The following is a 14754-nucleotide window of genomic DNA, read 5'->3' as shown; positions in this document are numbered from 1 at the left end:
ATCCCGAGTGCCAGATACCGTCTCAAGTACTGGCTACAGCACCAAGCCAAGAGGGCAGAGCTCCCTGGGTTCTTCCCTAGCCCTTTCTACCACACCACACCCATTTCCCGCTTCTCGGTCCTCCCCTTGAACTGACTAGCTGGGAAGGGTTTTCCTGATGGAATGCATGACCGCTTCCTTTCCCTCCCCAGGTTCTTACACTGGCATGCTGAGCAAGCCTGAAGGCGACTGGTCACCACCTGCCGAATCCTGCAGGCTCCATCCCCACCCATCTTATTAAAGGCCCCCAGGGACCTGCCTCCCTCTTGCCAAAGCTGGAGGCCAAGACTTTTCCTCATGGTATCTGACCTCATTGGTCACAGCTGGTCATTCTCTCCTCCTCCAACCACTCCACTGACACACCCTGCTTGGGGGACCCCAAGCATATGCCCCTGACTGCCTTCCTCCCTGCTCCTCCTCCTCTTCCTCCTTCAGACCCCTCTAGACGCTGGTGGGCCTCACTCACAGTCCTAGCTCCTTCACCCTGCCCTGGGCCGTCTCGATGATCTCATAATTCACAAGGCTTAAACACCATCTAAACACTGCTGAGCGACACACTCAGATGTCCAGTCCTGGCCATGCCCCCGGTCAAATACCCTAATGTCTACTTTACTTGTCCTCCTAAGACAGCTAACAATATTTCACTCTTACTGTGCCCCACTACGCAGCCTTGGTCCCCCAACCCCAACCCAGCTACCCCCAACTCTTCTCCATCTCATTCAGTGGCACCACTGTCCACTCAGCAAGTGTAAGAGAGAAAACCCAGACCCCAGGCTTGGTGCCTTCTTTCTCTTTTGCCCTACACTCAACCCAGAGGACCCTCTGCTGGTTCTGCCTCCAAATACACAGTGCATTCGACCAGCTTTCCTCGAGTCTCTGCTCCCACCTGCCCCAGTTCCACCCACTTGGGTCTGGATCCCACGGGGCTCCTCACTGGTCCAAGCAACGAGACTGATCCTTCAAAAATACAGAGCTGGGAACTCCCCTCCTCGAAACTCTGCAGTGACTTCCCACGCAGACCTAGAAGAAAATGCACGGTCTCTCCCATGGCCCCCAAGGGCCTCTGCAGCCAGGCTTCACGCACATTCTCACAGCATCTCCTTCCCACCTCCCTGCTCCAACGCCACTCCCTGGGCCACCCTGACATTCTTCTGTTTCTTGAAGTCATCAAAATCACCCCTGCCTCAGAGCCTGGACACTGTTCCCTCAGCCTGGAATGCTCTTCCTCCATATCCATTCTTGGCTCCTCCCTCACTGTGTTCAAGGCCTCCTTTTACCACCCTGAGTGGAACTGCTCCCCATCTTCCACGTGTGACCTCCTCTGTTGATTTTCTTCACGGCACTGATCCCAGAGCACAGGGGCTGTATCTCTATTGTGTCTCCCCAGCTAAGCCCTTCTGAGGCCAGAGATGTTATCTGTTTTGTTCAGAGTTGCAGCCCAACAACGAGGAGGGCTTGGCCCACAGTAGGCACAGAGCAGGCATGAGTGACTCCCCAGGACCCGAGACCAGGACAGTGCTTGCCTGGGTCCTTCTAGCTACCCCCAGGCACACTTCTGGGTGTGATTCAATCCAAAGGCATTCAGAGCAAATGTGGGCCAAGAAAAGCTCAGCCTGGCCCAGGTGCATGGGTCAAGCTCTATACAGGGGCATTCGCCTATGGTCAGAGCAGAACAAGCCCAGAGGCCGATGCCCCATCCAGCATTCCCAACAGACATTCCAGCCCCTGCCTAACAGCTTTCCATGACAGTCTGCTCATCCTGTGGTGCCACATGGGACAGGTGAGAAAAGTCTGCCTTAAAGACACTCAACAAAACCACTGCTGGAGCTCCCCTCTCTCCTCCACACTGCACTTCACAGCTCACCCCTTCTCTCACTTTGACTACTAAGTCTGACTTCTAAGGGTATCGTTTCCCACATTAATACCAGCCTCAGGCTGAGAACAGTGGCTCACAGCAGTTTGGGAGGCTGAGGCAGGAGGATTGCTTGAGCCCAGGAGTTCAAGACCAGCCTGGGCAACATAGCAAGACCCCCATCTCTTTAAAAAAAAAAAAAAAAAAAAGTTTTTAAAAACAATTAGCTGTGAAAAAAAAAAAAAATGCCTGTATTCCCAGCTACCAGGGAGGCTGAGGTGGGAGGAATGCTTGAACTTGGGAGGTTAAGGCTGCAGTAAGCTGAGATTGCACTACTGCACTCCAGCCTGGGTGGTGACAGAGTAAGACCAGGTCTCTCAAAAAAAAGAAAAAAAAAAAAGAAAAAAACAGCCTCAGTTCCATCTATATTAATAGGTTTCTGTGAATTTGTGCTGAGGTGCTGTTTTAGTTGTTCTCCTAGGTGACTAAATAGTGACTAAATAGATACAATAGGAAGAGGTGACTGGTTTCACAAAAGGAATTTTGGTCTGCACAAATTCTCAAAAAAGACCCTCGAACTCAAGAGCAATTCATATCCCCACCCTCAGGGGCACAGTGCCCATGCAAAGGTAGGCCCGCTCCTGCTCACCTCTGTTCCAATCGCCCCTTCCCCAAACGCAGGGCCGCTGTAGGGCCGCTTACTGCTCTGCATATGGCCCACAGACCACACCCTCCCTCACTTGCTGTTCTTCTCAAGGTCCCCAGGGAAAGCCCTGGCTGACTCTCTGTTTGCTGGGGAAGCCAGCTCCCCACCACTGCGTTCAGTTCTCCTTCTCTCAGCTCTAAGAATAAGGGCTTGGCCAGGTGTGGTAGCTCATGCCTGAAATCCCAGCACTTCGGGAGGCCAAGGCGGGCGGATCACCTGAGGTCAGGAGTTTGAGACCGGCCTCACCAACATGGAGAAACCCCCATCTCTACTAAAAACACAAAATTAGCCGAGCGTGGTCGTGCATGCCTATAATCCCAGCTACTCAGGAGGCTGAGGCAGGAGAATCACTTGAACCTGTGAGGTGGAGGTTGAGGTGAGCCAAGATCGCGCCACTGCACTCTAGCCTGGGCAGCAAGAGCAAAACTTCGTCTCAAAAAAAAAAAAAAAAAAAAAAAAAAAGAATAAGGCCTTGTGTTGTTTTCCATTCTGTTTTAAAGGAAGAACTAAAGTTAACTCACATCGGAAAGACAGGAACTTGGGGATCACATGTCAGATCATGGGTTCAATGAACAGTGGCCCAGGACAGGAACTCTGAGTACCAACAAACCTGGTTTCAGAGACCAGGAGATTGAGGGAGGACTAGACGGGGAAGTGACCTGCCTGAGAGCTCACATAACAGTCCCATGAATGAACCGGGTCATTGGCCCGCTTCACCCCACGGAACCCTTCCCTGGAACTCTGCAGCTGATGGTCCATGGGGCCAGGCCAGGTGAGCCCTGGCTGCTGTGAGCCCTGGCTGCCAATCTTCTGGGAGTGAGGGTTCAGCTGAGTGTCCTCCAGCCTCAAGTGACCTTCTTTGTCTCTCTCCTATGACCTAATTGAATTACCTACTGAAGAATGGGGCCCAGCTCCGGCCCAGCTTGAGGAGAGGCCAGCCTTCTGTCTGCTGGACCAGCGAGCACCTAGACTGCTATGGTCACTGTGAATAGCTGCCCTTTCCTGGGAGCTGTGCGCTGCATTAAACACTTAATGGACTTAAGGCTATCCCTCCACATCCCATAACTCTGGCTCAGTTACCCTCATTTTTCAGATGGGAAAGCTCAAACGTAGAGCAATTTGGTCCTTTGCCCAAGGTCACACGGCTAGTTGGTGGCAGACTTAAGAACTAAACCTGGATGCCTCTGACCCTGGCAACACATTATCTTACCACCCACAGAGCTGCTGCCTTCCACACAGGGGCACTCACACAAGGGCCTGGGGATGTAGGAATTCCACAGGGGGGCTTTGGGGTTGTGCAGCTCTAAAGCCAAATGACCCACACTGTCAGGTAGTGAAACCACTCTGTGTCCCAACCAGGGCAGGTGGACAAGGCAGCAGGGCCTCTTTGTGGGTCCCTGTGAAGATTAAATATTGACCTTTCACCTTAGGCAAATGCCCCTGCGAAAGGCAGGAGGTCCTCTTGGGGTACTCTGGGCTGGTCCAGCCAGAGTCCAGACACAAGAAACCCACTTACCACATGAGCAAGCATGTGGTACTTTACCCAAGCACAATCAAGTCACAAAGGAAGTGACACCCGGCCAGGCCCTGCTGAACTGGAGGAGAAAGCTGCAGCTCCAAGCAGGTCAAAGGCAGCCTCTCACCCATGATTTAATGCCCTTGGCTCCTTGCAAGATTTCATTTAAGCGTGTATAAAAGTACTTGGCAACTCCTGCAGGCCCCAGAGGCCTCTCCTCAGCAAGATCAAGGCGAACCACCAGCAGCAGGCGATACTCTCAGGCTCTGCCCTGCTGGCCTCCGGGTCTTGCACAATCCACGCGCTGACTCAGGCTGACATTCATGGAGCCTCTTCCCCTGAACAAAGCCGGCCCTGGGTCCAGTCTCTGCTTTGCAGCTACCTAGTGACAGGGCCTCATGTGAGTCCGAGACCTTCTCTGAGCCTATGTTCTCTACAAAACAGGGATGATCTTTCCTAGGTCACAGGAAGGTTGTAAAGATTAAAGGAAGATCCTACATGACATGCCTACTCCAGGCACAGAGCCAGTCTCAAGGTGGCCATGCTCTCCTGCAGGGCAGACAGAGCAAAGATGTGAGGGGCATTCAAGGATATCCCACAAGCATCTGCTGTCCTGAAGACAATGAGTCTCCTTCTCTTGACACTGGTGTTCTGTACCCCACCCCCAATTACTTCCAGCAGCAGTCTCTGTCCTAAGACAAAGTCCTTTCCAGAGGCACCTGTTTTACTGGGCTTCTGGAGACAACAGTGAAGCAGAGCTTAGGGAAATAGGGCCTTCTGGAGGCTTTTCAAGTGAGGTAGGAAAGAATGATGGAAAGAAAACAGCAGAGAGTGGAGGAAGCCAGGACTGAGTCTCAGCTTTGTCCCTAACTCACAGAGTCAGGGCCTCGAGGAAGTCATCCCTCTCCTGGGCCTCAGTCTGCCAATCAGCAAAATAAGCAGCAAGGACCCATGCACCTCCCACTGGCTAAGTTTTGCCATTATAAATTACACCAGACGGAAACCCCAGGGTCCAGGCACTCTCCAGAATAAGAAATCCTGAATCCAGGCTTGGGGCATTCAGGAAACAACAGAGATACTTGTGGCCACTTGAAATGCTGACGATTCAATCGAATTTGAGGCCAAAAAGGACCAGAGGGTGCAGACCCCAGACCCAACCTGGCCCTGAGAGCCCAGTGGGCCAAGGGAGGAGCTGCAGTTATCTGTCCTGTGTTGAAAGTCTGAACCAAGCCACTTGTCTGTCAGTGGGAGTTCGGAAGGTCTGGGAGCCAGAAGGGATGCTAGGGCTCGGCTTCCTTATGACAGAGTGAAACAGCCCAGAGCAGGAGGTGCCTTGCATGGGGTCACATAGCTATCACACCCCAGCTTTTCCTCCTGCCGGAAGGGTGGTTCTGAGAAAAGGCAACACATGTGCCCTCCCAGCAGAGCCAGCAAACCCATGTGAGGGCCCCAGTGTGGGGAAGGACTGTGCAGAGGGCTCCAGGGGCAGCTTCCACAGCTGTCTCTGTGTTGCCAGATAAAAGAGAGTTGACCCCCACTGAGCCCCGCCCAGGAACCTGAGTCAAGGCCCTGGAAAGGAAGGAAGGTGGAGGGAGCACAGCCATTCAAGGGAGGTGACAGGCAGTACCCCCAGGAGAGAGGGAACCCCCCAACCTAACTTTGGCACAGTTCACAGTGATTAACAGTGGGTAGAAAATCAAGATACTAAGGCAGTGGTCAGCATTTCTGTAAAGGGCCAAATAGTAAATATTTTCAGCTTTGTGTGCTGGATGATCCCCATAGCAATTACTCAACTCTGCTGTTATAATGGGAAAGCAGCCATAGATAATACATAAATGAATGGGTGTGGCTGTGTTCCAATAAAATTGTATGTGTAAAAACAGGCGGAAGGCCAGGTTTGGCCTGCAAGCCACAGTCTGAAAAGCTCAGCTCTAAACTATCACACTGGTTGGCCGGGCGCGGTGGCTCATGCTTGTAATCCCAGCACTTTGGGAGGCCGAGGCGGGTGGATCACGAGGTCAGGAGATCGAGACCATGGTGAAACCCCGTCTCTACTAAAAATACAAAAAAATTAGCCGGGCGTGGTGGCGGGCGCCTGTAGTCCCAGCTACTCAAGAGAGGCTGAGGCAGGAGAATGGCGTGAACCCGGGAGGCGGAGCTTGCAGTGAGCCGAGATCGCGCCACTGCACTCCAGCCTGGGTGACAGAGCAAGACTCCGTCTCAAAAAAAAAAAAAAAACAAAAAAACAAAACAAACTATCACACTAAAACCATCTGGACCTGGAGAGGAAAGATGGGATTTCATCCTGCTCAGCCACACAAAGCCTGGGATACCCTATACTCAGGTCTCCAACACTGGTGTGTTTTTATATCACTGTAACAGGTCTTAATAGCCTAAAACTGTAAATAACACAAATGATATATCCCCACAATAGAATATTACACAACAAGAATAAATGACCTACAACTACGTACAACTGCATGAATGAATCTCACATATGATATTAAATGAAAGATGTCAGACACAAAAGACTTAATACTGTTAGGGAAGAATACTTAGTAGAAAAACTATAACATCCAATCGAAAGTTACTAGATAGGCAAGAAAAGGAAAGAAGTGAGCTACAAGAGGAAAAATTCAGTAAACAGAAGACACAAGAATGACAAAGAAGATGAAATTGCAACAACTTCAAAACAAGTATTGCAAATACGTTCAGGAATTTAAAGGAAAATATAAATATAATAAGGAAAGAAATTGGAGACATAAAAAAGACCTAAATGTAACTACCAGAAATAGAAACTACAATATTAGAATTGAAGACTTCACTAGATGGGTTTAACAGCCAATGAGACACTATGGAAGAAAAGATCAATAAAGCTGAAGACAAAGCCATGGAAAACTAAAGGAGAAGGGTAAAACACTCAACGAAATAAAAAACTAAACCGAGCCTCTGTGACCTAGATAAACAATGTCCTAGGGAAATGGGACAGGGAAGGGGAGAAAAAGGGCACGCATTTGAAAATATAATGGCTAAAATATTCCAAATCTGATGAAAACTATAAACCCACAAATCTCAAAGGCCCAATGAACCCCAAACAGAATAAACACAAAGACAACTATACCAGCACGTATAAAATTGCTATAATCCAGAATAAAAGGAGAAACTCTTGAAGTCAGCCTGGAGGTGGGAGGAGACACAGTTCATAGAGTATGCATATGCAAAGTATTTTTACCAAATCAAGTGAAAACATATCAAAATGTGTGGGATGCAGAAAATGTACAGCTTCAAATACTTATATTAGGAAAAAAAGATCTAAAAATCAGTGATCTAATCTTCCAGTTTAAGTAGCTAAGAAAAAGCAAAATAATCCCAAGTAGAAAGGAAGAAATATATAAGAACAGCAATCAAGGTGAATGTGAATGTACTTAACGCCAATGAACTATATACTTAAAATGGTTTCAGTGACAAATTTTCTGTTATGTATATTGTACAATTAAAAAATAAAAAATAATTTCAAAAGATTTTTAAAAAGTGATTAAAAACAGAAAAACAACAGAGACACTACCACCTAACTAAAAAAAGTCAGATACCAAAGAGTTTAATTTATAGCAACAGGAGGCAGAACAACCATCACCCAGGGAAGGGGTAGGGTGGGGTGGGCATGACTGTAGGGGCACAAGGAAAGTTTCTGGTGATGGGAATGTTTTATATCTTCATTGTGATGGTGGTGATCATGTGGCATGTACAGCTGTCACTGAACTGTACAGTTAAAATGAATGTTATTCTATCTAAATCAGACATCAATAGAAGTGATCATTATAAAAAGGATTTCCATTAAAGAAAACAAGTACAAACAAGAAAAATCACTCCTGTAGACTATGCCATGCTGATTATTTACCAGTCAAGAAGGCAGAGTTATACAAGTACATCAAGCTACTTAAGACTTGAAAGTACGTGCAAGCATTTAACAGTCCTGTGTGCTAGGCAATAATCTCAGAGCACCTTGAACATCCCTTCCTCAGTAATCCCAGCTGGTGGTCCCAGCCTCTCACACTTGCCTAAGTTGGGGAAATCAGGGGCTGAGGCCATGCAGGCATCAGCACCACAGACCACTCCTTAAGTTCTAGTGGAGTTTCTGATTAAGCAATCCCTGCCCACTGCCTTGGCAAGCCTAAATGATGAAATACACACACACACACACACACACACACACACACACACACACACACACAACACACACACACACACACACACACACACACACACACACACACACACACAGTGCCAAAAGACAGTCAATTTCTTATGAATTGAGGCAGTCGTTCTGGGGATGTGATTTTGACTGTATGTTCAGGCAGGTCAAAACAAGGTACATACCTTGTGACCCAATTAATCTCTCCTGGGAATCTATCTCAGCGAATAATTTCCCTCCCTTCCCTAAAGAGAAGAATGTGTATTACATAAACTAATCACTGCATCCTTATCTAGGAGAGCAAAAAAATTGGAAACAACCTAAATGTCCAATATAGGAATTTCTAAAAATACAATTGGAAAGATAATGTTGCAACCCGGAATATTCTATATTAGTAGATGTTCTATATTAGTAGATGCTGATGTGAAAATGCATATCTCAAGACTGCAAGGATACTACTCACAGGATATGAAACTGTGTGCCTGCAGACAGGACGCTGGGGCATGGAAGAGGAAATGCAGTAAACCTGGGATGCCTTGTTTATGTTTAGCCTTTATGAATTTCCATGAAATTACAAAAGTTGATTAAATACTACTTGAAGAGAAAAAGGGACATCTTCCCAGCAGTGAAAACAAAAATACACTATATACATTATTAAAACACTAGACTTTTCCCTTTTGACTGCATTACTGAGATGGAAATGAAGAAATCATTTGCCTGAAGATCAAGGGATCAGGCCTTGGGGTCTGATACCAAAGGCGCAGAGTTCAGCTCAAATGAGGGCAATTCTCCATCAGTCAGAAGAGTTCAGCTCAAATGAGGGCAATTCTCCATCAGTCAGAAGAGCTCAGGAACGGCAGACTATCCTGGGAGGTGGCAAGTCCTCTATGAAGACGAGCGTAATAAAAGTCGGAGGAAGAGAATAAGACCCCACCTGCAAAGATGCCCTACACAGGGGTAAGGGAAGAGAGCTGATCTTTCCACCTTGGGCTTGTCTTCTCTTTCTTGTGCAGGGTGGCCACATGCCCAGGTTTGCACAGGACAGGCCTGGGGTACACCTGTTGTTCTGGCAAAATTCTCAAGACTCTCTCAAAATTCTTACTCTCAAAAGTTGAACCACAGATTACATGTTCACCCTACTCAAAGGAGGCATCTGTGACTTTGAAGGAAGAGGCCTCAAGCCATGCTGGTCACAGAGCACAGATGTCCATGGCTCTCATCTCACTCAGAAACAGGCTGCACGGAGGCGAATTCACACATTTTACAAGGGTAGGCTCAAACAGACCCAAGTCACTGAGAAAGCCAATGGCAGAATGTCATTAAAAAAAATTTTTTTTAACTAAAGACAAGCAAAGGACTCTCCTGTGTAACACATGCCTACAGTCTATTCAGAAAGGGTCTCAGTTCTTCACTTTTAATCCATCTCTGAAGCAGATCCAGGCAAGGACTTCATGCAACCTCTGCATGCAGATTAAAGCCAATGCTTGTGTTGGAAACCAACCCTGGAGTTGCAGACATTATCTGAATCATCCCTCTAGAGGATTCACTCGGCAAACTTAGAAAAGCCCAAGTGCTTTGTGGAACCGGTGGGGGGTATAAATGAACAAAGACGAGCCAGATGCCACTCCTCCAGTGTACGTCTCTCCCAGCTTCCCTCCCTTTGCATGTCAAAGTGAGATCTTCTGTACCCACTAACCAACAACTCCCCAATCTTCCCTTCCCAGGCTCCTAGCAACCAACATTCTACTTCCTGTCTCTATGATTCTGACTACTGTGGGCACCTCATATAAGTGGAATCATACAGTATTTGTCTTTTTGCATCTAGCTTATCTCACTCAGCATAATGTCCTCAAGGTTTACCCATGCTGTAGCATGTGACAGAATCGCCTTCCTTTTTAAGCTCTTTCACATCTGTATATCACATTTTGTTTATCCACTCAATCATCAATGGACACTTTGGTTGTTTCTACCTTTTGGCAGCTGTAAATAATGTTGCTATGAATGTGCACATAGGTGTACAAATATCTCTTCGAGATCCTGCTTTCAGCTCTATTGGTTATACCCAGAAGTGGAACTGTTGGATCATATGGTAATTCTATTTTTAACTTTTGTGGCACTACCATACTGTTTACCATAGCAATTGCACCATTTTACATTTTCACTAACAGTGCACAAAGGTTTCAATTTCTCCACATCCTCATCAACATCTGCTATTTTCCATTTTTTAAAATAATAGCCATCCCAATGGGTGTGAAGTAGTATCTCATTGTGGTTTTGATTTGCATTTCCTAAGTCAAAGTGAGATTTTTGCACTAAAAACAGGTCTAGCACAACCAAAGAATGATTTTTTTAGTAAGTAAAAAACACTAGCACTCTCAAGAAGCTATATGGCATGGAAGCACATTTTCTTATCCTTGTGGTAAGAACCTCATGAAGCCCATTCCATTCTCACTCTGTAAACCAAGAGGTTCAGAACAGACATGCAAATATCAGTGGCATCCACATTTCTTATCCCAAGAAGGTTTTAACAATCCCTGGAAAACCTTGGTCCCGAAGTCAGAAAGAGAGCTTAAAAAAATCTATTAGCGACCAAAGGGTAGTTATCTATAAAGAATGCTATTGTGAAAATAATTCTTTTTTTTTTTTTTTTTGAGACAGAGTCTCGCTCTGTCACCCAGGCTGGAGTGCAGTGGCGTGATCTTGGCTCATTGCAAGCTCCGCCTCCTGGGTTCATGCCATTCTCCTGCCTCAGCCTCCCGAGTAGCTGGGGCTACAGGTGCCCGCCACCACGCCTGGCTAATTTTTTGTATTTTTAGTAGAAACGGGGTTTCACCATGTTAGCCAGGATGGTCTCGATCTCCTGACCTCGTGATCTGCCCACCTCAGCCTCCGAAAGTGCTGGGATTACAGGTGTGAGCCACAGCGCCCGGCCTGTGAAAATAATTCTAAGTGAGGGCAAACTACTAAATAAAACCTCCTATTTGTCCCAACACCTAGGATTGGTCACAGAAGCAACAAGTTGCCTTCTGCACATTCAAACTTGCCTGCTGAGCCCAGTGTCCACCATCAGCACGTGCAATCCTTCTGCACCACTGCTCACTGTTAATTCATTAAACAAAATACAAATAAAAACACTGCAAAATCATCTACCTGGGCTTTGCTTCAAAATAATCCAAAGAGTTGAGCAGGGGGATACAAATCAAATAAGCTAGATGGTGGGAACATGGAGTTCATTTTATCATCCCACTTTTATATTTTCTCCATTTTAAAAAAAAAAAGAAAACTTATCTGGAGAGGTAAGGGCTTAGGCATTCCACTTTATACATTTTCAGCAACCTAAAGCGGACACTAGGCAGCTGAGACTGCTACGTCACAAAGAAAACACTGAGACTTAGCCAGGTCACTCAGCTTAGGGAGGCCCTGGGTGCCCAGAGCCAGCCCGGCACCCTCCTGCTACACCGTGAGCTTCCCAGAGGTCTGTGTGCCCGTCTCAGGCCTCATCCCACATTGCCAGCTCCAGTGCAAATGAAGACTGCACATCACTACCAGGAACCCAGTGGAGAGGGTCCAGCAGCTTCCCCCTAAGCAAGGCACTTGGCCTCCCACTCTTATTTCCCAACCAAGCTCTCTCATGCTTGGTCTTCCTGACTGTTCCTGTTTGTTCCTTCCTGTTCTGCCCCAATGCACACTAACTGAAAAATGCTTAACTTTCAACACACACATTGCCAAATCTGCAAAAGCCCAAAAACACTGCAGCACCCTTCAATCACCAAGCAGACTTGCTACCATGCTGGATTCATGCACTCCACTACTGGAATATAGAGCTGCAAACGTGTTACTGGGCAAGTTAGTAGAGCTCCCTGATGTCAAAAACTCTCTCCTGAAACCCTCTGAAGAAATGAAAATACCAGGGCCCTCAGCCACAGCAGTAGTGGGAGAGTGTTGCTCTAGCTGCAGAAATCAAGATGAGAGTCGGAGGTTAAGGCAGAAAGCCAAGCAGCATACCCACAGAGAGGAGCAACGGGGTGTCCAAGTGCCCAAGTGTCAGACTGCCTGCCTAGCCCAGCGACCCTCCACCATATACTTGCCTGGGGGTGCAGGATGGTGGAGGGAAACACCAGGTAAGGCCAGAGGGCTCTCCAGACAGGGAACAATGCTGCTCTGAGAAGCCATACATCATAAGGATGGAGCACGGACTCCTGCATTAAGAGGGACCCAGAGGCACCACATCAAATATCCAGCAATGCCCTATTCCAGGGACAATGATGCAGTTGTTGGTGCAAAGTTATCAGACCACAGGAAAAGATGTGGGCTAAAAGACCAAGCCATTGAATTCTACCTTATTTCTCTAGGACAGAAAATCTCCAAACATACTAAGATAAATCACCAGGAGATGAGGCTGTAAAATCAAGCTTACAAGGCTGAGAAGGCTTAGTAAGTCTGCCTTATTTTCAAGAGTTCCAATCCCCATATGAGATGACAAATCTGCAGTAGAAGCAAAATGTGACATCATGGTCACTCATTCTGTCCTTCTTTCTCCACCTACCCCCACACAGATATTCATAAACTATGTTTAATGGTTTTCAAAGCCTCTGTGCATGATCATGTCCCCAGGCCCTCCTGCACAGAATCAATGTCTGCCTCTCCCTGGACCAATCCCACTGGCAATAAACACATGCTATATCTCCCTTAACCCCTTGACCATCTCTAGCCAGTGTCCAAGTTTTTCTTCTCCTCTTTAAGGCAAGCATCCTTGGAAGAACTGTCAAGAGTCATCCCCTTCACTTCTTTACTTCCCATTGGCTCCTCAGCCAACTCCAGCTGGGTTTCTATCCACCCACCCCGATCCCCTACCCAGAGTTCACAGTGGTCCCGTCAACATCATCAACAACCTCCACTTTGTCTAAGCCATTACCAATGTCCTGTCCTCATCCTTCTTCACCTCCCTGCACCATGGCTGACTGTGCCTTTCTACTTTAAAGGCTTCTACAACACACAATCTCCTTGTCTTCCCTTTACCATGGGCCACTCGCTCTCAGCCAACTTGGGAGTGGGTTTTCTTCCTCGACCCAACCCCCAGCATCCTAGGGCTCAATATTCAGACCTCTCCTCTTCTCAGTCAACACACCCATCTTCCATGCTCTCATCTGGTCCAGCCCTTCCTCTGATGGTGGCTGGCCAAGACTTCCATCTCCAGGACAGTCAACGACAAAGGAAATAGTATCTCCCTGAGGCTGGCTATGAGATAACTTAAATGTACCCCTCCTACCCCAAATCCCATCTCAGAACCTGGTACCACCATCCATCCCCTCACTCTGCAGTCACTCCAAAATCAGATCACACCACCCAACTTACAAGCCTTCCAATAATTATTTAAAGCAGTAGAAAATAATTCCAACTATTTATTGAGACCCATACGATCCTTTGTGACCTGGCTCCTGCATGCCTCTGTCCCCACCTGTGTCCCTTCTCCCACTTACTCAGCTCCAGCCACACGGCCTTCTGTTTGTCCTTTGCACACACAAAGCTCATTCCTGCCTCAGGCCCTTTGCAGCTGCCATTCTGTCTGTCTGGAGCATTCTACCCCAGACCCCTGCTTGGCCACCTCTTCATTAGTCCTCAAGTTCTCAGCCCACAAGTCACCTCCACAGAACGCCTTTCCCTGGCCACCCTAGCCAAGGAGCTTCTCCCTCACTGTCCTGTTGCTCAGGAGGCTAACATGGCTCTTGGTTACACATAAGCACTACAAAGATAGGACTTTATTGCCCTTGTCTGTTATCACCTCCCAGAACCTAAAGCAGGGCCTGGCCCATAGGCAGATGCACACAAAGTACCTTGCTGCTGATGTCTCATTGGGGCACTCCCAGGATCGGAACAGGAGGCAGGTAGGGGAGACAGACAGGCATCTGGGCCAGAGCCCCAAGGCTTCCTGAACCCCCAAGGCTGGGTTGGCCTGACTCTGGCTTTCAATCACCTCGGCCTTTGGCCTTCCCCCATCTCCACAGTTGCAACTGCTTCTGTGAGGGTAGGGGTCACTGACCCTGCCCACCACCTTATCCCAGAGCCTTACATAGTGTCTGGCAAATCAAGAGTGTGTGGAAAACCATAATTTACTGAATGAAGGACTAAACAAGGGAATGTGGCCGCTCTCATCCACTTACCCAGAAGATGATGTTGTAGCTGAAAAGGAGGTACTTGTACCAGCAGCTGACCTTGGCGTTAGAGTATCTATAATAGTGCATCTTCTGAGAAGCAGAATCTGCGGAGAGATGTGTGACTAGTGAGATGGTAGGCTCAGCGTTAAAACCTCTCCCCCAAACCTGCTCATATGTGGATTCTAGAAAGCTCCCGATCATTTCTCTCATGACCCTTTACCGGTCCAAGAACAGGCCTGATACCAAGGCCAGGTATAGGTAATGCAAAACTCAGGTTAAATCAGCTCTCCAAAA

General features: G+C 47.5%; 1 protein-coding gene across 5 annotated transcripts in view; it reads right to left on the bottom strand.

Moving 5' to 3' along the window:
• Nucleotides 1–14754, bottom strand: part of TSPAN14 (tetraspanin 14) — a 68989-nt gene that overhangs the window by 21138 nt on the left and 33097 nt on the right. For all 5 annotated transcript variants that reach the window (XM_032141447.2, XM_058436436.1, XM_058436434.1 and 2 more), the window contains one exon: nucleotides 14467–14564. In XM_032141447.2, the coding sequence (XP_031997338.1) occupies nucleotides 14467–14547 (81 nt within the window). In that variant the 5' untranslated portion in view covers nucleotides 14548–14564. Of the gene's footprint in view, nucleotides 1–14466; nucleotides 14565–14754 lie in introns of those variants that run through there.

Source organism: Hylobates moloch, unplaced genomic scaffold (genome assembly GCF_009828535.3).
Source record: "Hylobates moloch isolate HMO894 unplaced genomic scaffold, HMol_V3 SCAFFOLD_3, whole genome shotgun sequence".
Lineage (NCBI taxonomy): Eukaryota > Metazoa > Chordata > Mammalia > Primates > Hylobatidae > Hylobates > Hylobates moloch.
This window is presented reverse-complemented; position numbering and strand designations above follow the sequence as displayed.